This window comes from Myxocyprinus asiaticus, chromosome 24 (assembly GCF_019703515.2).
Source record: "Myxocyprinus asiaticus isolate MX2 ecotype Aquarium Trade chromosome 24, UBuf_Myxa_2, whole genome shotgun sequence".
NCBI classification, from domain to species: domain Eukaryota; kingdom Metazoa; phylum Chordata; class Actinopteri; order Cypriniformes; family Catostomidae; genus Myxocyprinus; species Myxocyprinus asiaticus.
Window position 1 is genome coordinate 2,253,312 of NC_059367.1, and position 23,925 is coordinate 2,277,236.

At 36.9% G+C, this 23,925-nt stretch overlaps 2 protein-coding genes across 3 annotated transcripts; one reads left to right on the top strand and one right to left on the bottom strand.

The window, feature by feature from the left end:
• Positions 1–804: 804 nt before the first annotated feature.
• On the bottom strand, positions 805–23,243 carry LOC127414583 (phosphatidylinositol 4-kinase alpha-like). 2 transcript variants are annotated; one of them, XM_051652715.1, is made up of 8 exons: positions 22,993–23,243; positions 19,517–19,633; positions 16,617–16,773; positions 8,513–8,621; positions 4,838–4,967; positions 4,646–4,735; positions 4,483–4,566; positions 805–3,062 (listed from the first exon to the last, which is right to left on the bottom strand). In XM_051652715.1, exons 2-8 carry the CDS (start codon positions 19,561–19,563, stop codon positions 3,011–3,013), a joined length of 669 nt encoding a protein of 222 aa, XP_051508675.1. In that variant the 5' UTR covers positions 19,564–19,633; positions 22,993–23,243; the 3' UTR covers positions 805–3,010. The 2 variants fall into 2 exon arrangements, with proteins under 2 accessions (XP_051508675.1, XP_051508674.1); XM_051652714.1 differs by having other exon boundaries at positions 4,811–4,967.
• LOC127414564 (heparin cofactor 2-like) lies at positions 8,760–13,104 on the top strand. Its single transcript, XM_051652687.1, has 5 exons — positions 8,760–8,866; positions 9,043–9,965; positions 10,600–10,873; positions 11,873–12,017; positions 12,646–13,104. Exons 1-5 carry the CDS (start codon positions 8,817–8,819, stop codon positions 12,835–12,837), a joined length of 1,584 nt encoding a protein of 527 aa, XP_051508647.1. The 5' UTR covers positions 8,760–8,816; the 3' UTR covers positions 12,838–13,104.
• Positions 23,244–23,925: the final 682 nt, after the last annotated feature.

Sequence of the window (23,925 nt, forward strand, 5' to 3'; positions counted from 1 at the left end):
TACAGGAACAGTATATTTTACGTTTATTGCAGAATATCCTGATATGTACAAATATATACAGTAAGTAGTTTAAGGGTGAAGAGACAAGATTAGGTCATTCACAGTGCGTCATGGGAGTGGGCGGTCACTCCGAAGCATGTTTCGCGTGTTACGTTGGCCGCGGTTCTCTGATTGGTGGATCTTTCTCTGATGCACCATGGGTAATGTAGTTGGTTACCGTTAATTACGCTATCAAATAAGATTTTTAAACATTGAAGTTGAGATAACACAGACGGATGGCTTCAACGGAAGCATACCATCGATGAACATCCTCGTAGATCACGGTAGGTCTGTCTTTAAAGGTTTATAAGTTTTCATCGAAAATCAATTCGAATAAGGCATAAATGAATGGGATTGTTACTTCCGAAATCAGACTGTTGCACTCTACAGTGCCTTTACTTGTTTCTCTGGAACAAGACACACCCATCTCATTCACATATTTATTAAAAACAGTGATGTTGTCCATCTTGTTGTTTCTTGGTTGCTTAGTAAGACATCACAACCATGACTGTCAAGCACCAAAAAAGAAAAAAACTAAATAAATGTAGTCCACATGACTCTAAAGTTGTGCAATGATTTTGTGTGATGAAAAGACTGAAATGTATCCCCTTTCACCCTGAAGGCATTTTTAGGAATGTCATGCTCATATGGCATACCCAAAAATAAGAGCTTTTAACTCTTTAAAAAAAAATAAAAAAATTATAATGTCAAATGCATGATATACATTTTTAGAAAACCTTTCAAATTTTGAAGAAAATATATTTGGATCACACTTACCAGACACATGATATAACACTGCTGACAAATCACACAAAACATGAACGCTAAAAATACACTTACACGAGTTATTATTCATGTTTGACATTATTCCTTTTAGACAGTAAGTATGGACGGTTATAGTGTTGTCACGGTACCAAAATGTCAGTAGTTGCTACCGATCGATACCAGTGAAATATCAAGGTTCTCGATTCCAGTGAAATTTCGGTACAACAGCATAAATATGCTAATATGAAGTGCTACTGAACACATCCGATTAGCCTATTTAAAAAGTGACATGTCAATGTAAATAATACATTTCCTTCAAGTGTTTCTCAAACAAGGATGCATTGCTTAAGTGTTTTTAAGTAGCGCCCGACTGAAATCCGTTTTATTATTCACCAAATCATGTTTTCCTTTGTTATTATTTTTCAGAACTCCATGTTTTAGTTTAGTTTAATTTCCACATCAAATTGGTGTCTAATCAATTAATTTTCTAAAACATTTAACAAGTGAAAATATAACTTTTCAACATAACTAAACTTTTATTCAATTACAATGAATCGAATGCGCATGCGCATTAGCGACTTGATTGACAGGCGATGTCTGTATCTAAAAGCTGATTGGCTCTTTTACCTGTAAGGCGGGACTTCCTTTTCTACATCCGCCATATTTGGTGTTTCAATTTCTCCCATTCATTTTAATACAAGTGCTCCATCTTGGGGCTAAATAGTCTCTGTGCTGGCGCAACAGCTGCATTATTTTTATTGAAAATTCCTTTCCCACATAATAACTCCATAAAGGTGTCAGTGGTGTAGTTTTGTGATACTATCACCTGTGTAATGCTGGCTGGGAAAACACAAATCCAAATGTCTACTCCTCTTAGAAGGGAGCCTTATGATCCTTATTATTATGATCTTCCCCCCTATTGCTTAGAAGCAAGTAAATAAGCATTGAAAATGTGTACAGGCATATTTATTTAATTCAGTATTACGGAGAACAGAAAGAGGGACAAAAACTGATGCAACAGTAACCTACAAACGAGCGGGCAAAGATTAAAGGAATATTCCGGGTTCAATACAAGTTAAGATCATTTTACAGCATTTGTGGCATAATGTTGATTCCCACAAAAATGAAGTTTCAACTCGTCCCTCCTTTTCTTAAAAAAAGCAAAAATCTGGGTTACAGTGAGACACAATGGAAGTGAATGGGGCCAGTTCTCACCGTTTCAAAAGTATAGTCACAAAACGTAAACTATGCGTGTAAACATTTTTAGTGTGATAAAATCACGTGTAAAATTGTACAACTTTGTCGCCATGAAAACAGAATGCCATTAACCCTAAATTGACTGTAAACACAATTATTTAAACAACATTACAGCTCAAGTAATACACGAGTTTTAACAGAAGAATTAATGTAATTGCTTTTATAAAATTATATGCTTCACATTTCTGCTTTTAAACCCCATTGACTTCCATTGTAAGTGTCTCACTGTAACCTAACTGTAAGATTTTTTGCTTTTTTTAAAGAAAAGGAGGGACAAGTCGAAACAAATTTTTGTGGCGATCAACATTATGCCACAAATGCTGCCGATTGACCTCAACTTGTATTGAACCTGGAATATTTCTTTAATACGGCACAATCGATGGATCAATAAAGAGGCACATACTGTGAAAACATGCAGCGACTAGTCAGAGGTCAAGTGACCCAAAGATCATTTAAATATTAACGCTCAGATTCAAAACTGTAAATACAGAAAATGAAGCACATAGGAATCAATATCCACTCAATACCAAATATTAATCTCTCAAACCCAAAAATCCTTCCCGGACAATATATAAAATAAATTAAGTGCTGATTAAACAAGATTATTTTCTAAGTTGTGTGCATTAATGTGTGAGATTGTCATTTTAATATTTCTAAAACATCACCCCTGACCTCTGAAATATTATATTGGTCTCTATGAACATCATATTGTTAATAATATGTACTATGTGTGTCTGGAAATCATTTACAAACCCACAATAAATTCAAATCAGTTGGCAAATAACACTGGCATTTTAAATTTGTAATCTTCACAGTTTGAAATCGAACTCAAGCCATCATGCAATAGAAAGGCTAAAGACTTATAAGTGCTGATATTGCATATAAATGAATGCATTTCAGGCTTATAAAGTGCACAAAGAGACTGTAAGATGTGTGCACATGCATGACCTCAGTATGGGATCTGGTTTTGATAGTACTGGATCATGTCATACTTTTTGCTCCTGAAACAAAAGGAAGTTTATAAGGTAGTTTATTATGTTTTAAACACTTAAAGGCAAAAGAAATAAAATATGTGTGCAGGGATGCAAACTCATGAGGGGCGAAAAAGGTGAGACACTGGTCCATGAACATATATATATATATATAAATAAATTTTTTTTAAGAATGAACTAAAAGCACCAATTCCAGCTATTTTAATGATTCAAGTATTGTAAATTAAACTGCTGAGCATGCCTTTTATCAGAAACAATGACAATAATAGCCTAAAAATTATTACTGAGATTCAATAATGTCCTTTTGTCATTGTAAAGCGATTTTCACATGACTTGCGTCGAGGTGTCAACACAGCATCAAGCGCCGCTAGCATCAATAAACCTTGAAAATGTATTTAGAAGAGGAAAAAAATTGCAATTGCTTTAATTGCAGAAAGTAAAAAGAGGACTCGTTTATGTTAATGTCTTAGCATTTTTTGGGTTAATTACTGTATTCATTAACTGAGGTCTCTGGATAGTCGGAAACGATGAGGTAATATTTATTTTTATATAAATTATGACACATTCAATATCTATTCAAACATTTGGACAGTTTTTAAATATTTCTTGTTGCTTTGAACTCTCAAAGACATCATTTGTGAAGCAAAAACACTTTGGTGTAAAGTTGGAGCTGAGGTTGCACTGACACGTCACTCCATAGACTTCAATGAGCGCATTTACATGCACGTTCTTACACTGATTATGCTTAAGCTGACAACGCATGCAGTCATGTAAACGCAATAAACCGCGTTCCTTTATCGGCGTAAAGGCTATGAACAGCTTATGAATAACCCGATCGACACGGGTAGATTTTTGCCAATTACGCCAATTTCGTGTGCCATGTAAACACCTTACCTGATGTTCTTACCGGCTCATCCAATGTGCGCACGTGTTGAGCGCATGCCTCTTTACTGTTTGACGTCAAAAGTAGAGAATAATGCGATTATTTCAAATGTAATATAAATGCGGATTTCTTACCTTGTCAGATTTTTTAAATAGGCTGATATTAGAGAGTAATCAGTGTAATTTACACATTAATAGCTCTTCCACCTCTTTCTCTTTGAACAAGGTGAACATGGTAGACTCACATGCCGATGCTGAAGTGAACGAACAACATGCCCCTTTAGTTTGTTTTTAAATTGAGAAGTTTCACGATTGCCGCTTTTTTAGAGCCCTTCATGCTCCATTCCTGTGAGACACAGTATAACTGTGCACGCACTGCTGTAGCCAAGCACGCGACTGGCCGCTGCTGTAATCAACAACGCATGAGACCGAACCCCTACCCCCCAAAACCAAAAACTCTTCGGATATGCAACAGGTTATAAAACAGCAAATTTGGCCAAAAGGTGAGGAGTTTTCATCCCTGTGTGTGAGAATATGAGACACTGACCTGCTGCTCAGGAAGCAGCTCTGAATGACTTTGATGATAAAAGCCACAGCTTCTTTCTCACTGACTCCAGGATTGAATCGCTGCCTATGACACATTTAAATAGCTCAAAATCTGTCAACAACTCAATGTGGCATTTCTGAACCACCATAGCTGCTTTACTCACTTAAGAGGTTTGATGGTCTGACCACGGAAGCAGGGTAGTCCTGTGTCCAACATCAATGTTACCAAAGCAACCACAGCATCCATGTACGGCCTGCAGAGTGTGGACGGAAATAAACATTCCATATTTATAAGACATAAAAAAACACATTAATACCATATGAAATACCTGACGGCCAGGTATCCGCGCACACACATCTCCATGAACCATTTGAAGGGCGTGGCCTCCATCTTCCCAGCCATAATCACCATCTCATCCGTTAGTTTGATGTCCGGCTCCCAGCCCAGATTCCCACCTGGAGAACTCTCAAACATGAAGCCAAAATCTGCAGAGGACAAACACGCAGATCACATTCATGTTTTTTACACAAGTGCATAACATGTCTTCATCGATACAGGGCCATCGCTTGAATTCACATCGCCCAGGAGAGATTAGGGGTGAATATGGCACTAAATATGACAAAAATCCCCCAGATATTTTAAATGTGGGACAAAAATGCAGTTTTAGTCAATTCATTTATTTTTATTATCTACTATCTAACATTTCGTTTATTTCACAAGATTCTATTCTTAACACACAATGTGTGTTATACAGTATGTTAAGAAATGCTTGCATAAACGTAAAAAATGCCCCTGAGAATCAATTACATGGGTAAATATCCAGTAATGTCCAGAGGCTCAGGTGACATTTCACCCCACACTTCCTGTAGCACTTGCCATAGATGTGGCTGTCTTGTCGGGCACTTCTCACGCACCTTACAGTCTAGCTGATCCCACAAAAGCTCAATGGGGTTAAGATCCAGAACACTCTTTTCCAATTATCTGTTGTCCAATGTCTGTGTTTCTTTGCCCACTCGAACCTTTTCTTTTTGTTTTTCTGTTTCAAAAGTGGCTTTTTCTTTGCAATTCTTCCCATAAGGCCTGCACCCCTGAGTCTTCTCTTTACTGTTGTACATGAAACTGGTGTTGAGCGGGTAGAATTCAATGAAGCTGTCAGCTGAGGACATGTGAGGCGTCTATTTCTCAAACTAGAGACTCTGATGTACTTATCCTCTTGTTTAGTTGTACATCTGGTCTTCCACATCACTTTCTGTCCTTGTTAGAGTCAGTTGTCCTTTGTCTTTGAAGACTGTAGTGTACACCTTTGAATGAAATCTTGTATAGCCTTCATTCCTCAAAACAATGATTGAATGATGAGTTTCTAGAGAAAGCTGTTTCTTTTTTTTGCCATTTTTGACCTAATATTGACCTTAAGACATGCCAGTCTATTGCATACTGTGGCAACTCAAAAACAAACACAAAGACAATGTTAAGATTCATTTAATGAACCAAATCTGGGCATCACAGGAACTGTGCTTGACTGGTTTAATTCCTATCTCTCAGGTAGGTCCTTCAAGGTAGCCTGAGAGGTGAGGTATCCAAGCCACATCAGCTACTTACTGGGGTACCTCAGGGACCTCAGCACAACATCACTGGGACCCATCATTCAGGTACATGGTTTCTCTTATCACTGCTACGCTGATGACACGCAACTCTACTTGTCTTTCCAGCCCAACGACACCACAGTGACCACTCGAATTTCTGCCTGCCTGGCGGACATCTCGGCCTGGATGAAGGAGCACCACCTGCAACTCAACCCAGCCAAGACTGAACTCCTTGTCTTTCCAGCCAACCCTGCTGTTGAACACAACATCACCGTGCAACTGGGTGCAACTACAGTAACGCCTTCCAAATCGGTCAGAAATCTAGGGGTAACCATCGACAAAAGACTAAATTTCACAGACCACATCTCAAAGACTGCAAGATCATGTAGATTTACACTCTACAATATCAGGAAGATAAGACCCTTTCTCTCTGAACATGCCACACAACTGCTTGTCCAGTCACTTGTCATAACTAGACTGGACTACTGTAATGCTCTCATTGCAGGCCTCACTGCATGTGCAATTAGACCCCTGCAAATGATCCAGAATGCAGCAGGACGTCTGGTCTTTAATGAACCAAAGAAAGCGCATGTTACACCACTCCTTGTCTCTCTCCACTGGCTGCCGGTTGATGCACGTATCAAATTCAAGGCTCTGATGCTGGCATACAGAACAGTCACTGGGTCTGCTCCAGCATACCTAAAATCATTTATGTAGAGCTACGCACCCACTAGAAGCCTGCGGTCGGCTAAGGAACATCGCCTTGTTGTACCAACATAAAGAGGCACCAAAACACTTTCCCGGACTTTCAGCTTCATCATACCATGTTGGTGGAATGACCTTCCCAACTCAATCCATGAAGCTGACTCACTCTCTGTCTTCAAAAAACGACTAAAAACACATCTTTTCCATGAGCACTTAACCAGTCATTAATAAAAAAATTAAAAAAACATTCCTGTTGCACTTTATTCTGTTTTGAATACTATTCTGATACTAGTGAAACTTTGTAATACGGCACTTTTCATACCACTGTCTCCTTAAGATGATTCGCTTATGTTTTCCTCTTTTGTAAGTCGCTTTGGATAAAAGCATCTGCCAAATGAATAAATGTAAGTGTAGCTGATGATAATAAAATCAGCGAGTACTGATAGATGTGGGTGAGGTTTTATTTTGTTTTATTATTATTTTTGTCTCCTGCTACCCAATACCTTGCTCTCCTCTTTCAACAAACATGAAAGAACGGCTCGTGCCCATTTTGCTATTTGCGGTATAGACACCAGTTAGGCAGTTGTGGGTGAAGTTTTATTTGATTTTTAAATTATTTTTTTGTCTTCTGCTTCCTTCTGCTCCTCTTTCATTGACTGTGGCTCATTGTCCGTCTTTTGCTCGTTGGGAAAGTGCGAACACCTGAAGACAAGACGTCTAGATATCAAGCAGTTTTGAAAACTGTCGTAGCATCTGGGACTTGTCTCGGCCTGTTGCTGGAGTGTGCACACAACAAGCCCGTTCGTTGTGAGATTCGAGACTTTTTGTCACAGACCAGTCACAGTCTCAAAACATCAAAGGAGATGAGCTTGAGTCATGTAGTGTACACTAGGCTTAAAGGATACATATTAAAGCTCAATAAGTTCAAGCCTGAAGTTGGAATTAATAAACATTATAAAGAGAGTTTCGTTACTGGTGTAACAGTGTCGTTCTTCAGTGCAGAGTTGTACTGAAGTTCTGAACGCAGCGGTTCTCCACTCAGAAATGTTAGCAGCGGCGATTTTGTGGCAATTTCACACACTCCCTCATACCACTCCTCAAGCCACAGACCTAAGACACACACTTCTGTAGAAATAATATTTGAAGCTCTGTTCCAAAATCTAGTGAACTATCAAGCTTTCTACTGCCTACATAGGCAGCTACTTAAGGCAACCTCATAAAGATGGAACCTCATTAGCACCTTTTTGTAGAATGTTCTACATAGTCAGCAACACAAAAACACAAGTAATCCACACAAGAGTTTGATGTTAGCATGTTGCTAAGCTAACAACACAATACTGTAATAAGCATAAAACTACATAGGACACACAAACATTTGGGTAAAATAGTCTGTTTTTAAACAGACTGAACTATTTAATCCATACTTCTCAGTATTGAATGAAATATACTTATAAGTTAACATTTCTCTCACTTCATCTGCCATCTTGGATTTATTTTTCAATGAGCTTGTCCCTATGCATTCTAGAATTGCCTTCTCCATGAATAAAACATGCAATGATTAGAATTAGGCCAAATGAAGTGTCTTTGAAGGGCCAAGAAGAGATAGCTTTTGTGTTGGAGAGCGCCTACAATACCTTAAAAAGCTGTCTAGGTAGGTAGCACACTAGATTTTGGAAAAGAATCAGCATATGGTGAAATTTGTTTCCACAGTGGCAGTGATACAGATGATTTTATTTCCTCACCAGAACCTTCAACAGCAAAAGCCATGACCACAGAACAGAGCCAGAAGTTTTTGAAGAGCTTCTGTAGACGAGGTTTGTCTTCTTTAACGGGAGGCAACCGACGGGTCAACTGCACAGATAGAGACAAATTAACAATTGATTTAACTTTATACTATATTCACACATTTAAAAGAAAAACACCCAGACAAGCAGATACTCTTTGTGTGTTTCAAGGGTTAAACAGTCAAATGAAAAGGTCTTTGAGGACTGTTTGAACTCGGTTCTGTTTGATCAGTGAAGACTAACTTCAAAGTCCAGCTGGGGAATGTATTCACAAACCGACACACAGAAACAGATTCCACAGGAAGAGAGCAGGTAAGCAGTTCAAACCAGTATGAAAAATTATACGATCGCACAAGTTATGTTAACAGTGAATGTTTAAAATATATCAAATCTCAAATGCATAGGTCTTATCTCTGAAACAAAAATTTTAATTTTATTCTGAGTAAGCGTTAGACATTCAAGCAAGTTTTGTTTCCATAATTTCCTAGGATGTGGATTATTCCAATCATAGTTGTAGCTGCTCTCCTGAACACCCCAGCTCTGGCTGGGGTAAAAGACATCAGTTCACACTTTGAAGGACTGAAGAATGAAAAGGCAGTGGATGCACGTGCACATTCTCTGGGTGGAGAGAACACAGACGTCGAGCCCCAATCACTGGACTTCCATCGGGAGAACACGGTCACAAACTACCTTCCTCTAGAAGGGCTCGACGATGAGGACTACATCGACTTCGATAAGATCTTGGAGGAGGGTGAGGATGACTACAGCGAAGGTGATCATATAGATGAGATCTCCACTCCTGCCCCTGACCTTGACTTATACTCAGAACCCTCAGACCCCAAAATACGACGAGCACGCCTCTTAAAGCTATTCCACGGACAAACTCGCCTGCAGCGCATCAACGTGGTGAATGCCCGCTTTGGGTTTCGCCTTTATCGAAAACTTAGAAATCGACTCAACCAGACCGACAACATTCTGCTCGCTCCTGTTGGAATCTCCATTGCGATGGGCATGATGGCTCTTGGCGTTGGCCCAGCCACTCACGAAAAGCTCTATGAAACTCTCGGTTTTGCCGAATTCGTCAACGCCAGCACTCAATACGATAACTCTACAGTGCACAAGCTGTTCCGCAAACTTACGCACAGGCTTTTCAGACGAAACTTTGGCTATACCTTGCGCTCTGTTAACGACCTGTACGTGAAACAAAATGTCCGCATACAGGATGGGTTCCGTGGTGATGCAAAGACTTACTACTTCGCCGAACCGCAGTCGGTGGACTTTGCCGACCCTGCATTCATCGTGAAGGCAAACCAACGCATTCAGAAGATCACAAAAGGTCTGATCAAAGAACCGCTTAAGAGTATCGACCCCAACATGGTAGTGATGCTACTGAATTACCTCTACTTCAAAGGTAAATTGATTCTGCTACATTTTTGTGATTGTTCATTGAGCCAAAAACCAAAGAGTGACACTATTTGTTTTTGTAAGATTACTGATGTGCCCCTTCATTATAATTTTCTCTACTCATTATACTCTAATCAACTCAATTCTAGTGTAAATGATTGTGCCTTGTGTGCAATTTTTCTTGTACCACAATTGATTGAAATATTTAATATCTTTTTAACCTAACCCTGCTGATAAGACAATGATAGCTGGTCAACAGCATATTGAGTTTTGGATGCTGGATCCCAGTATGAGATTCTGCTATGCTGGTTTCCCCACTAGGCTTCTTTACAAGCTTAACCAGCAACAGTTTCTTGGTCAACCAGCTTTGCAAGAAGAAAACATGCTGGTTGACCAGCTTCAACAAGTTTTGCTGGTGAACCACCAAACCAGTTGGAACAGCAAAGAAATTCATGCTTGCCTAAGCTGGCATTTTTAGCAGGGAAACCGGTTCATCTTTAGGGAAATAAATGTCCACTTTAACTTAACCTGACTCACCTCTAAACAGATGTAGAATCTAATGCCAAGATTACTTGCTTCTCCCAAATAATCCCACAAAATGAGACTATAAAATGTTGACTTCTCCTCAACAACCTATGCAGGTACATGGGAGCAGAAGTTCCCAAAGGAACTGACGCACATAAGGAATTTCCGTGTCAATGAGAAGCAGCAGGTGCGTGTTCCCATGATGCAGAACAAAGGAAGCTACCTGGCAGCGGCCGACCACGAGCTCAACTGTGACATTCTGCAGATGCCTTACAATGGTAACATCAGCATGCTCATCGCTGTTCCTCAGAAATTCTCAGGAATGAGATCCCTTGAGCAGGAGATCTCGCCAACACTTATCAATAAGTGGCTCAACAGCATGACCAACAGGTAAAGCACAATAAACCACCAGCAACACGTATGAGACCAACTTACCAACAAGCCAGAAGACCACTGAACTTTGCCAATTCACAGCAGATAGAAACTATACCAAAAGATACCAAAACTGTAAAGCTCATTACATTGCAAGGTTAAGTCTTGTAATAAAGACTGAAAGAAATGCTAAACATAATTTACCCAAACAAGACATCCTTATTGGTCCTGGATAAACATATCTTCCACCCAGACTGTTGGGTTAGGTTCAAGGTTAGGGATAGGGATAGGGCATTGGGCTGGGGTAAGGAGACTGAACAACATTCTTATCAACCCTCTTATCATGACTCTCTGATTTTAGGTATAGGTTAAGGTTAGGAATAGGGTCTGGTAAATGATTGTTTTACAGAAATGTTGTTTGAGAACGGAAAAATGATGTTGATCCAGGAACATGTCCAGTTTGGCTAAACTGTACTGTGCTTTGTAAAGTACATGTTCCAGGAAGTAGTATCCTTGTTGGCCCTGGAACAACATTCTAATCAACCAGTCAGATTGTATGGTTAGGCTAAGGGTTAGGGACTGGCCATTGGGCTAGGAGCCTGAACAACGTTCTTATCAACCCTCTTATCACGACTCTCTGATTTTAGGGATAAGTTATGGTTAGGAATAGGGTCTGGTATATGATTGTTTGATAGAAATGTTGTTTGAGGACCAAAAAAGGATGTTGATCCAGGAATTAGTATCCTTGTTGGTCTTCTTAGGGTTAGGGCTATGCTTCGGGATACGTTTAGAGGCTTGAAAAACATTCTTAGAAAGCTATAATTTACCTCTGATGTTATGGGTTGGTTATGGTTATGATTGTTGGATAGGAATGGATATAGATCCAGGAACACATCCTACTTGGCTTAATCAAACCATATTGGGTAAAGCGCATTCTTCAGTTGCCTTTTCAACTTTGCTTGATCTTATGAAAACAAATCAAACTTCTCATTTGTCTTTTTGCTCTTTCTCTGGTAGAACTCGTGAGGTGGTGTTCCCTCGGTTTAAACTCGATCAGAACTACGATCTGATTGAGCACCTGAAAGAAATGGGCCTCACGGACCTGTTCACCGAAAAGGGTGACTTTTCCCCCATGACTTCAGAGAAGGTCGTCATTAACTGGGTAAGAGAAGAGATGGCATGGGCCAAAATAATGCAACTTAGGACTTATACGTTTCTCTAGACTGTTAGGCCAGTTTCATACATGTTGCATCTACAGCACATAGGCAAAGCAGTAATTAAATGACAGAACCAAAACCCCAAAGTGCACACTATAAACTACTGAAATTGTATGGATTTACTGTACTGAAGTGTTTGCGTACCAGTCACGGTTTCCAAACTATAAGGGTTTAGTTCACTCCATTATTTGATGTTGCTTCATAAAAGCCTATATTGTAAGAGATCATGTTGATAAATAATTTTATAGAGCATTTTCAGCATGCAACATAGAAACTGCACTTGCAGTGCTTCTTAGGTTACTTTTCTATTATGCAGAATTCATACTGCAACCTGTTATCATGGGTTCCGAATATGTGTTGCTTAAATGCTGCAAATGTGAGATGTGTGAAGCAGGCCGTATACTTTTAACTTCTTTACCTCAAATTTGTCCCATTGTACTGTTATGTTAGAGAGCACTTTTGGTGGCCTAAGCCTTATCTGTCACAAAAACATACTCTTTGACCTTTTATTGCACAACAAAAACCTGCCTTTTCCTGTCATCCTCCCACTCACTACAACCCCTTCTCTCTCAGTTTAAGCACCAGAGCATTATTACTGTCAATGAAGAAGGTACAGAGGCCGCAGCAATGACACACATTGGTTTTATGCCTTTATCGACACAAACACGTTTCGTTGTGGACCGACCCTTCCTCTTCCTCATCTACGAACATCGAACAGGCTGCGTCGTGTTCATGGGACGTGTGGTAGACCCTTCACGGAGTTAATCAAACATGCATTCACACACACAGCTGTAATCACTTCTCAAGTATAACAAATCACTGTAAAGCACTGAAATGGAATAGTTTGTTTAAAAAAGACTGTAATATGACATAAAAGTAGCCAGATCATAACATTCTGTGACATTATCAAGTGGAGACTGTTGTAAAGCAATGCTAGTGAAATGTAAACAATGAGATCATCAACTGATAAACATATTTGTTCATTTGTAAGAGAACATGTTGTGGAAAATAAAATGAATCAGAGGACTGCTATACTGAAGTAATCTGTTCAAAGGGTGAATAAAAACAACACTTATGTATGTCAATAACATAGCAGAACATTTTGCAAGCCAAGTAAATATTTGTCAGCGAAGCTAAAGTCTAACCACAAGCACTTGAGGTCTAATTACAACGATTATTTGGCTACCACAGGAATGATGCATGCAAAAAAGCAAAGTGAGAGGTTTTACATGTTTCTATACATGACTTAAAAAAAAAAAAACCACACAAACAAATAAAATAAAACAGAAACTAATTATATTAAAAAATAATGGGTTAAAAGAATGTGTGCAACTAATATGCACCTTGACTGTACATTAATTTCGTAATAAGGAATTCAGTACCACATTTGTTATTAAATTATTTTAATTATATATTATATTTATTTAGAGGCATTTTTTCACAGGACAGGTCATAGTCTAAGAGATCCAATTTTGGTAATAACTCAGTTTTGACAAAAAATGTGTAGTTACTGTTTTTGCCTTTGCATGGATGTATTGTCCACTCAGACTTTCACTGTATTTACTCTTAACAAATTCAGATTGGTGGTCAATCACATTCTAACCCTCATCAAGTCAATACATTTAACCTCCAGACACCCGAGCGTGACTGCTGTGTGCATTTTCCATTTCACTTTTTGATTTTTAACAAGTAGCACATAATAAACAAGTAAAAAAAGTTTTTCTAGAGCAAATATTTTTCCTAAAAATGTATGTCCATGTATGTGGATAGTGGGATTAAATTGTGAAATTTTAAATAAAATAAATCTACAGAAAATCAGATTTTTTCCATCAAATTGTTTATGTTGTTTCCAGGAGTGTTGATTATTCATGTTACAGACATTACATCAGAAATTAGCATAATTAATTCTGATTCAAAGTAATGTCCAGCATCATCCAATCACTGTCAATCATGTTAAAATAAAATGATACATTATAAATTCTGAATCTATGTACTGATTATCATTGTCACATGTCTGTCAAACATGTTGAGTGATCCAAACATCATCTGCAGCCTGAAACTGAACTTTTGATCAGATTTTAGGAGTGAATGCATTTAACTGCATAGAGAGCTATAGGATGAATTAATTGAATGTTGTGCTTTTTCTGACACTACACTCAAAGAGCTTTACACAGTGAACAGGGGTCTCTCCTCAACCTCCACCAGTGTGCAGCATCCACCTGGATGATGCGACGGCAGCCATAGTGCACCTGAAAGCTCACCACACACCAGCTGTTGGTGGAGAGGAGAGAGTAGAGTGATGGAGCCAATACATGGATGGGGATTATTAGGAGGCCATGATTGATAAGGGCCAATGGGGGGAATTTGGCCAGGACTTTGGGATTTTTAATGACCACAGAGAGTCAGGACCTCGGTTTAACGTCTCATCCGAAGGACAGTACCTTTTTTTTTTTACAGTAAAAAAGTTTTAAATACCTGCACACTACGCAGTATACACTATATACTGCCAAATATTGTTTTAAATAGTATGTGAAGCAGTGCGGATGATAGAATATTTATGGTAACACTTTCTATAAAGCCCATATTTATAATGCATGTGTAAAGTCTCATAATAAATTGTTGTGACTTCTCATAAATAATTGTAACCACAATTATAATACATTATAATACTTAACTATTCATTGTTATATCTTAGAAGAATATAATGTATTACAGCATGACCAACATCACATTTTATCTGCAGAAAATATAATGTATTATATATGTTTTTATTTATATTTATTAGGTATGCTTTAAGTAAAGTGACAAAAGTAATGTCTTCTTGTTAATATCCATAAGATATTTTTATGGGTTATAAGATATTGCAAGACATGTTTTAACTTTGCTTTACAAGTGTATTTCATAATGTTTAAAAATGTACATTGTGAATGTATGATCCATTGTATTCTGTGCATTTTCTATAAATTCCATTATAAAAGCTTGACTTGCAATATATTGCATATTACCTGTTTATGTTATGACTGTATATAAGAACACTATATATAACTGCTTTGGTAACTTAAAGCAGGTCAAGATCACGTATAATGGTATACGATAGGGATGGGACGATATGGTTATCTTCTGATTCGGTTTGATATACGATACGAGGTTCACAATTCGATATAATCTCGATTCGATATAATAACACAAATGAAAAAATATTGCAGAATTGTTTTTATTTTCTGAAAAAATGTTTGAGCAAAATGCTCATTATAATTTCTCATAATAATAAAGATCTATAATACACAATAGAAATGCTCAAAGTTTAAATAATAAGAGTTTCTCTATAAGAAAAGATCACAAACAAATAAGCTTTCAAAAATAGTGGGTTACATTCAGACTGATCAGCAATTGAAATGAACAAAACCGGTCCAGAAAACAAATATGTGAAAGTGTATATTTATATTTTAATAACTTGTTTGTCATCATTATTAGAATAAAAAAAGTCCTAAAAATTCTGCATTATATTAATTAATATTATATCATGAAATTGCATGTATAATAATGATATGAGCAGACACTGTTTGAAATAATGTGTACAATTTACATTACATGTTACAGTTATTTGTGTAAGAAATGCTAAAAAGGTTACTGTCACTTTAAGGGTTCAACGATCCGGTTCAGTGAACATTAACGAGCATCTCTCAGTTTCTTTAGCGCATCCATGCTGTGTGAGATTAAAATTAATATTTCTTTTAACTTTTTTATCTGACTGTAAAGAACAAAGCATATTAAAAGACATTATTCAATGAAAGTGGAGTCACCTAATTTTTTATGGACACACATTACACGGAGGATCTGTTTTAACCTCAAGCACTTTTCATCAAAACAAGGTTTTTGACTATATGGTTCGTCACGCGATATATCGTCCCATCTCTAGTATATGATCATGTCAATCCTTATGACTGTTTACACTATGCTTCTTTTGTAGACAGCACTTTTACGATACCAGATATATAATGTATATTACATTACAGCTTTTGACAATAAAATTAGATGTTTACTGTGTTATAATGCATTATACTACTTTATGTATAACTCTAATAAGTATTATAATGTATTATAACTGTAGTTACAATTGTTTATGAGAAGTTCTAACATATTATACATGGGCTTCACAGAAAGTGTTACCGAAATGATAAATGCTTCAAACAGTAGTACACTACATTGTTGTCACATGACCTCATTAGGCTGCATGTCATCATCTTGGAAATCAAATGGTTATTTTTCCATTTTAAATTTAAATCCAATTTTGAGTAAAACTGTCTAAATGTCAATTTAAAAAAATCATAGTTGATATTACTTCTGGCTCATTCATCTCTCTGGATTTGAATGTGGAGAGCATTGCATTGTGGGATACAGTATTCCATGCCGTGTGTTCTGTTGTTTACTGCACATTTCATCAAATGTAATAGATCATTTGTGTATTCTTTGCATGCCTCAGAATGGAGTAAGAGTAGTATGGTAGTATGCTATTCAGAACACAGAATCAGACACACACTGACCTTCAGTGCAGGACCTTCATCACTAGCTCTCTTGCCCTCCAGTCCGAGCTGAACAAACAGCTCCAGTAGATTCACCAACAGCTCGTCCACCAGTGGCTCCCACTGCATGTTAGCTGCAATATTTACCAGTGCGTTCATCACAGCGAGAGAGCAGTGCCTGCAGACATAAACGCAAACATCACCACGACTGTCCATATTTACACATCAATACCGAATCAGTGTTCAGTACAAACGTCGGTGGAAACGGATCATGAAAAACTAAATTATGTTTTGGACAGTGTTGGGCAAGTAATGCACTACAAATCACTAATTACCTCTCTAAAATACTAATAAGATTACTTTACTGATTACATTACTATTTACTTTACTTTTAAGTTACTTTTAAAACTTTTTACAGAAAAACAATTGTTTCTTTGCTCTACAAATTCAAAATAAGGTCTAGATTTCCTCGTTCATTGTCACATCCAAGCCATACACTCGTTTCTCCCTACAATGATTATTTAGGGGATGCACTCCCTTCGGCTGTCAAACAGACGTACATACTAACATAATTAATGCTTTAAATGTGTTTTATATTAATAATATTTTTTCAGAAATGTGTGTAACCCAAGTAATGTACTTAAAAGTAATTAATTTAATTGAAAATCAGTAACTGTAATCTGATTACAAATGTAATTAAATAATGTGTTACACTACTTTTTTGATTTACCCTTCAAGCTCGGCTGGGCCTGTGAGAAACAAAATAGTCAAAATATTAACAACTACAGTCATGACGAACACAAAATAGGTGTCGTTTGAAAGCTTAGAAGCTCTATTTTTCAATGCATGTAGATATTATGACCAAAACTGAACAAGTGCTTTTAAATTTGCAGACAAATCAGAAGTGTTCAGTTTTGATAATTCAGAAAACATTTGCACTGTACATATTATTGCAACCAGTATAAACATAAAAATCATCAAATGGCCATGTATCATATGTTGTTAGAAAGCTCTCAAAGAGTAGAATACAACCAGCCTATTTGTTTTACTCACAGACAAAAATATAGTGAGTAATAGCTAAGTATATGTCTTTGACAATTACGTTGGTGTTGCTTATATGCCACATTTTCACTTATAACTTCACGAAAAATAAACGGAACATAAAATATCACTTTATTACCATATCACCATTACTTAGAGGAGGTCATTATATTTCAAAAGAGTCCACACACAAGGTAATCGGATGCATAGATCATTAGATAATCCACATGAAGCACAATGTTACATATGGCCACCAGGAGATGGCGCCAAACACATGACACAGACTCAATGATGACTCAAATGACACAGAATGAAACTCATTCTGTGAAATCTCATTACTAAAATCATGTCTGCATGCTATGCAAACCTTTAGTCATTGTTGTGTTTGCATGTGTAATTAGTTCTTATGTTTTATTTGTTTGGAGATGTTTTTGGACACTATGATAAATTATTTTTGTAATGCTATAAATTTTGATTGCTTTGTCGTATCAAAACAAACTTTTTCTCAGATACTGTTGACATGATTGGGAACAAAACAAAAGCAGGTTTTTCAGAGCTGCTTATTTACACCGAGAGATACAGTATATAATGTCAAATAAGAAAAATATATATATATATATATATATCTTTTTTTTTTGGCTATTTAGCTAATAACTTTGGCTACGACAGCGTCCAGAGTCTTTAGGAATGAATCAGAGACAAAATGCTCACCTACACAAAGATAATAAACTGCATTATGACTATAATAATATTTCTGCTGTATTATTATCAGCCAAAGAATGTCAGGAACAGAGTAAATGGGGCATTTACATCGATTTGTAGCAATAAAATGACCAGAAGTCATTAATATTCAATATTAATGTATTTTTATTTTTATTTTATTTTTTATTTATAATGAAAATGTGACATACAAGTAACACCAACATAATTGTCAAAGACATATACTTAGCTGTTACTCACTATATTTTGTCTGTGAGTAAAACAAATAGGCTGGTTGTATTCTACTCTTTGATAACCTTCCAACAACATATGACACATGGCTATTTGATGAGTTTGATGTTTTTACTGATTGCAAAAAAAAAAATTTCTCTTGCAGGCCCCATCCGAGCTTCAAGGATTAAAAGACCTTTTCAGTCAGAAAGGAAAGATCCTGATGCTGTCATCGGTGGCAGATTTCTAATTTCAATCAATAAGAGAGGCGAATGTGACGACTTTTCCAATAATTCGCAAAGATGCTCAAGGGGAGACGCATGGAATTCATGTTCAAGTAAAGGTAGGATAACATATGTGACTGCTGTTATGGATTACATAGTTATATGGTGCGTTTTGTAATTTGACTCCCTGCGAAGCTGTAAAGGCTCTGGACTGATCTCCTTCATGGCAAGCATATAATTGTTTTATTATGCTCTGTTTGTTTTATAGGTCTAATGTTATGGCACAGAGTCAGCTTTAAATAAATGATTAAGGGGTGCAGATACTGTATATCTATATGCATTTATGCACCATGTTTTGAGGGGGGCTATGAAGCAGGTTATTATTCTCAAAATGTGGCCCCCTCAGACATTTCTACAGTATGTGTGTGCAGACAAATGATGCATTATTTAATATATCTAGTACTAAGTTGATAAATCTTACTCAAAACAATCTTTTGAGTAGAGAAAGAACAGAAAAGAGTAAAGGTACAGCTGATCTGTGTGTTGAAACAATACTGCGAGTCTGTTTAAAGTAGCTTAACAAGCCAGCAGCACTAATCCAGCTGTGATCACACATTAACTGGTCTAGCGGTTACACACTCACAGCGTCACTTGTGAAAGACATTCATTCTCTAACAAGCCCTGCTGAATAACGGAGTCAGTCCTTATATGGCAGCATCATCTCACCTGTAAATCTGACTTGACCAGGAAGATGGCCAGCACGATGACCGCATCTCTGCGGCGGACGTCTAGAGTGAATACGCCGTGTCTGTCGCATGGACACATGCATAATAAATTCTGTACCTGATGGAGAGAAAATGATGCAAAGTAATCATCAGATTTATTTTACATTCTTGTCTGTTCACATGCAGAGTGAATAATAGCCACAAATGCTGACAATTCAATTGGTCAAGTTAAAGGTGAAGTGTGTATTTGTGTACTACAGTGTTTACATTTTTGGGAGAAATCAGCCTACAAATGGTTTACGTATTAGAGATAGACCGATATATCGGTTTTACCGATTACTTGGTGCCAATAGTTGCTTTTTGGAATTATCGGTTATCGGCAAAAATCTATGCCGATGGTTGCCTATATTTTTTTCCCTCCGTGTTTCTCTATCTTTAATCATTGACAATATTCATCCATATTTTTATCCTCACTTCAAGGCATATTTTCATTAGATAATCAAGCATCTAAATTGAAACGAGGGCATGCAACAAAAAATGCGATTAGGCCTATATTGAAACGTTCCCCAACAGCACATACATCGTGTCTCAAAGTTCATATCTTGCAAATAATACTAAACTTTATTCCTTATTAAACGTCATCTGGTAAAGTATATATATATATATACACACACACACACACACACACACACACACAAACACACTGATGGCCAAAAGTTTGGAATAATATACAGATTTTGCTGTTTCAGAAGGAAATTGGTACATTAATTCACCAAAGTGGCATTCAACTGATCACAAAGTATAGTCAGGACATTACTGATGTAAAAAACAGCACCATCACTATTTGAAAAAAGTCATTTTTGATCAAATCTAGACAGCAGCCATCACTCCAACACCTTATCCTTGAGTAATCATGCTAAATTGATCATTTGGTACTAGAAAATCACTTGCCATTACATCAAACACAGTGGAGAGATATTTGGTTCATTAAATGAATCTTAACATTGTCTTTGTGTTTGTTTTTGAGTTGCCACAGTATGCAATAGACTGGCATGTCTTAAGGTCAATATTAGGTCAAAAATGGCAAAAAAGAAACAGCTTTCTCTAGAAACTCATCAGTCAATCATTGTTTTGAGGAATGAAGGATATACAATGCTTGAAACTGCCAAAAAACTGAAGATTTCATACAAAGGTGTACACTACAGTCTTCAAAGACAAAGGACAACTGACTCTAACAAGGACAGAAAGAGATGTGGAAGACCAGATGTACAACTAAACAAGAGGATAAGTACATCAGAGTCTCTAGTTTGAGAAATAGACGCCTCACATGTCCTCAGCTGACAGCTTCATTGAATTCTACCCGCTCAACACCAGTTTCATGTACAACAGTAAAGAGAAGACTCAGGGGTGCAGGCCTTATGGAAGAATTGCAAAGAAAAAGCCACTTTTGAAACAGAAAAACAAAAAGAAAAGGTTAGAGTGGGCAAAAAAACACAAACATTGGACAACAGATAATTGGAAAAGAGTGTTATGGATCTTAACCCCATTGAGCTTTTGTGGGATCAGCTAGACTGTAAGGTGCGTGAGAAGTGCCCGACAAGACAGACACATCTATGGCAAGTGCTACAGGAAGTGTGGGGTGAAATGTCACCTGAGTATCTGGACAAACTGACAGCTAGAATAACAAGGATCTGTAAAGCTGTCATCGCTGCACGTGGAGGATTTTTTGATGAGAACTCTTTGAAGTAGTTTAAGAAGTTCTGAACATTTTTTTCAAATTGTAATAGTAATTTAGCACATTATTAATGTCCTGACTATACTTTGTGATCAACTGAATGCCACTTTGGTGAATAAAAGTACCAATTTCTTTCCATAAGAGCAAAACCTGTACATTATTCCAAACTTTTGGCTGCCAGTGTAAATGTACAAAAACCTTCATGTAGTGAATATATAGGCTATATACTTAAATTGATTACACGACTCTGTGGAACACTCGATTCTGATTGGTCAATGGCACCAGTCTGATATTTCTCAGTAATGGAGGTAGAACGATATATCGTTTTTTTTCCATCATCATTTTGCCATTTCAAAATAAGAGTCCCCATTGTGTTTCGTGCTTGTTTATAAATAAAATTCCCCCGTTATGCACCAAATCTTCATTTTTTCTAATTGTTAGGATTTTGATTGAACAAAAACTGCTTCTGGAATTTTATTCATTTTGGACTCTTTGTCTTTGTCAATTGTTTTTCGCATTCTATAAATCGATTATAAAAACTATTGGCCAATTAATCGGTTCTCGGCCTTTCTGACCACCTTAGTTATCGGTATCGGCAAAATCCACTATCGGTCGACCTCTATTATGTATTGTTGTCTATCCAAAGACAACAATCCCATACGAGAAAATATTTTAACATGGCAGAAATTACACACTTCACCTTTAAAACAAATTCTCTCTAAGAAGAATAAAAATGTGTCTGTGTGACATCTGTAGAACAAGAACAACCTGTTAAGGGAATCAAGCATCGTTCACTGCACTCTCTGAACTTTATTACAAAAACAGCTGGCTGGGGTTGATATAAGGACATCAACTACAAATAATATGAGTAAATGAATATTTCTAATGCAATGTGTTTAAACAGGGTGTTCCTGCACTGCGCAACACCTCTGCATGCAACCAAGTGAACACAAAAGATAGATGATAGCTCATGTAGGAGTTTGCAACATGACAAAGCATTTCGCAAGAGTATAAAAATCACCTGTAACCAGTTTATTAAACTGCATCATCAGAAAAAATGCCTACAGAGAAAACACTTCCAGGAGATGGCACCAGCTGGCACCACTCAGTGCCAGCAGCTGTGTAAAAGCCAACAGAATATGACAGCTCAGAACTATTGCAGCTGTCTTGATTTGAGGCAGTATATTATGTAATTTACTGTAGATACCCCCAAAACAAACAAGCTATAAAATGCATGTTTCATACATAAAAGATATTTACCTAAATATGTACGCATCTTTACACATGCTTTCTGTTTGATTTAGTACTAGAAGTGTATGTTGATTATATGGCATAGTAGATTGTTTGATTGATTTGATAAACACATAGCAGAGGTCATGCATTCATCCAGCACTTCCTTTTACACAAACAGCACCATGGTAATGCCTTGTTGTTTTGGACATTGCCATTGAATACCATTAAAATACCATGTATCAAACCAATATATGTTAACCAACAATAACAAGATTAAATAGTAAATAAAAAGCTCTATTATTTGAATAGTATTTACTAAAACTAACACCAGCCTCCCTGACATCATAACAGGGAATGCGCGCAAAATTGTTGCAATAAAGACTCACTGAGCGACACACTGCAACATTGTAGCAAGTGCAGCAGTCTCTGACACCTGTCGCATGCAACACTTTAACACTGCAATGCAACATCACAGCAGTGCAGTAAACAGTGTGTGATCTGGTGTGTACCTTCTCTCGGGGCGCTGGTCGATGCGCTGCCAGTGAACGTGCGAGCGACAGCACCTTGTTGAAATAAAACTCGCGCGTGCCGCCGCGCGTGGACATTATCCACGGGGAAAGTTGACGTTTCAAACGCACACATGACTGATTATTCACACAGATGTTCTGTAGTGAGGGAAAGAATCCACTGCAATACGGCAAGTGTGAAGGCACAAATAATAGCTTGTGAAAGAGAGCGAGAGAGGGGGCGCGCGAGCCGAGGCGTGTCGCGTGGAGCATCAACAAACTCACACGATGTTGAATCGCGAGGTTTTTTGTAAACGTTTTTTTTTTTTTTTTTTTTTTTTTTTTGCACCGGTCAAAAAAAAAATAAAAAAAAAAATAAATAAAAAAAAACATTACAAATAATATTGTATTTATGAAAATATTTATTTTAATAAATGAAAAGAAAGTGAATGTATTAACGACAATAAAGTTTTGACTGCCCTGTCTAGTGAATACAGAGAGAAAGTGAGCAAAACGGCAAAAGAGAGAGAGCAATTTATTGCAGAATTATTTTATTCAATACTTGGCACCTTATTTTAATCCTATGTTTATTGTTATTCGTTGCTGTATTATTATTATTATTATTATTATTATTATTATTATTATTATTATTATTAAGAACAATTCAAATTGTAAAAACATGAGTACATTTAACAATTTTAAAAACATTGTTTTTAACATAAACACGTTTAGAACAAGCAGAACAAATTACATTATAGAAAAATATTGCACATAGTAAGCAATTGCATAGTTCGTATTGCTTTCAGATTTGTACTTTTAGATATCGTTTTTAATTTCATTTTTCAGTCCATTTAACGTTGTGTATATATAATAACGAACCATAATAATAATTACATCTCATATAGCCTAAACAATAAATTTGTATTATTATCAAAT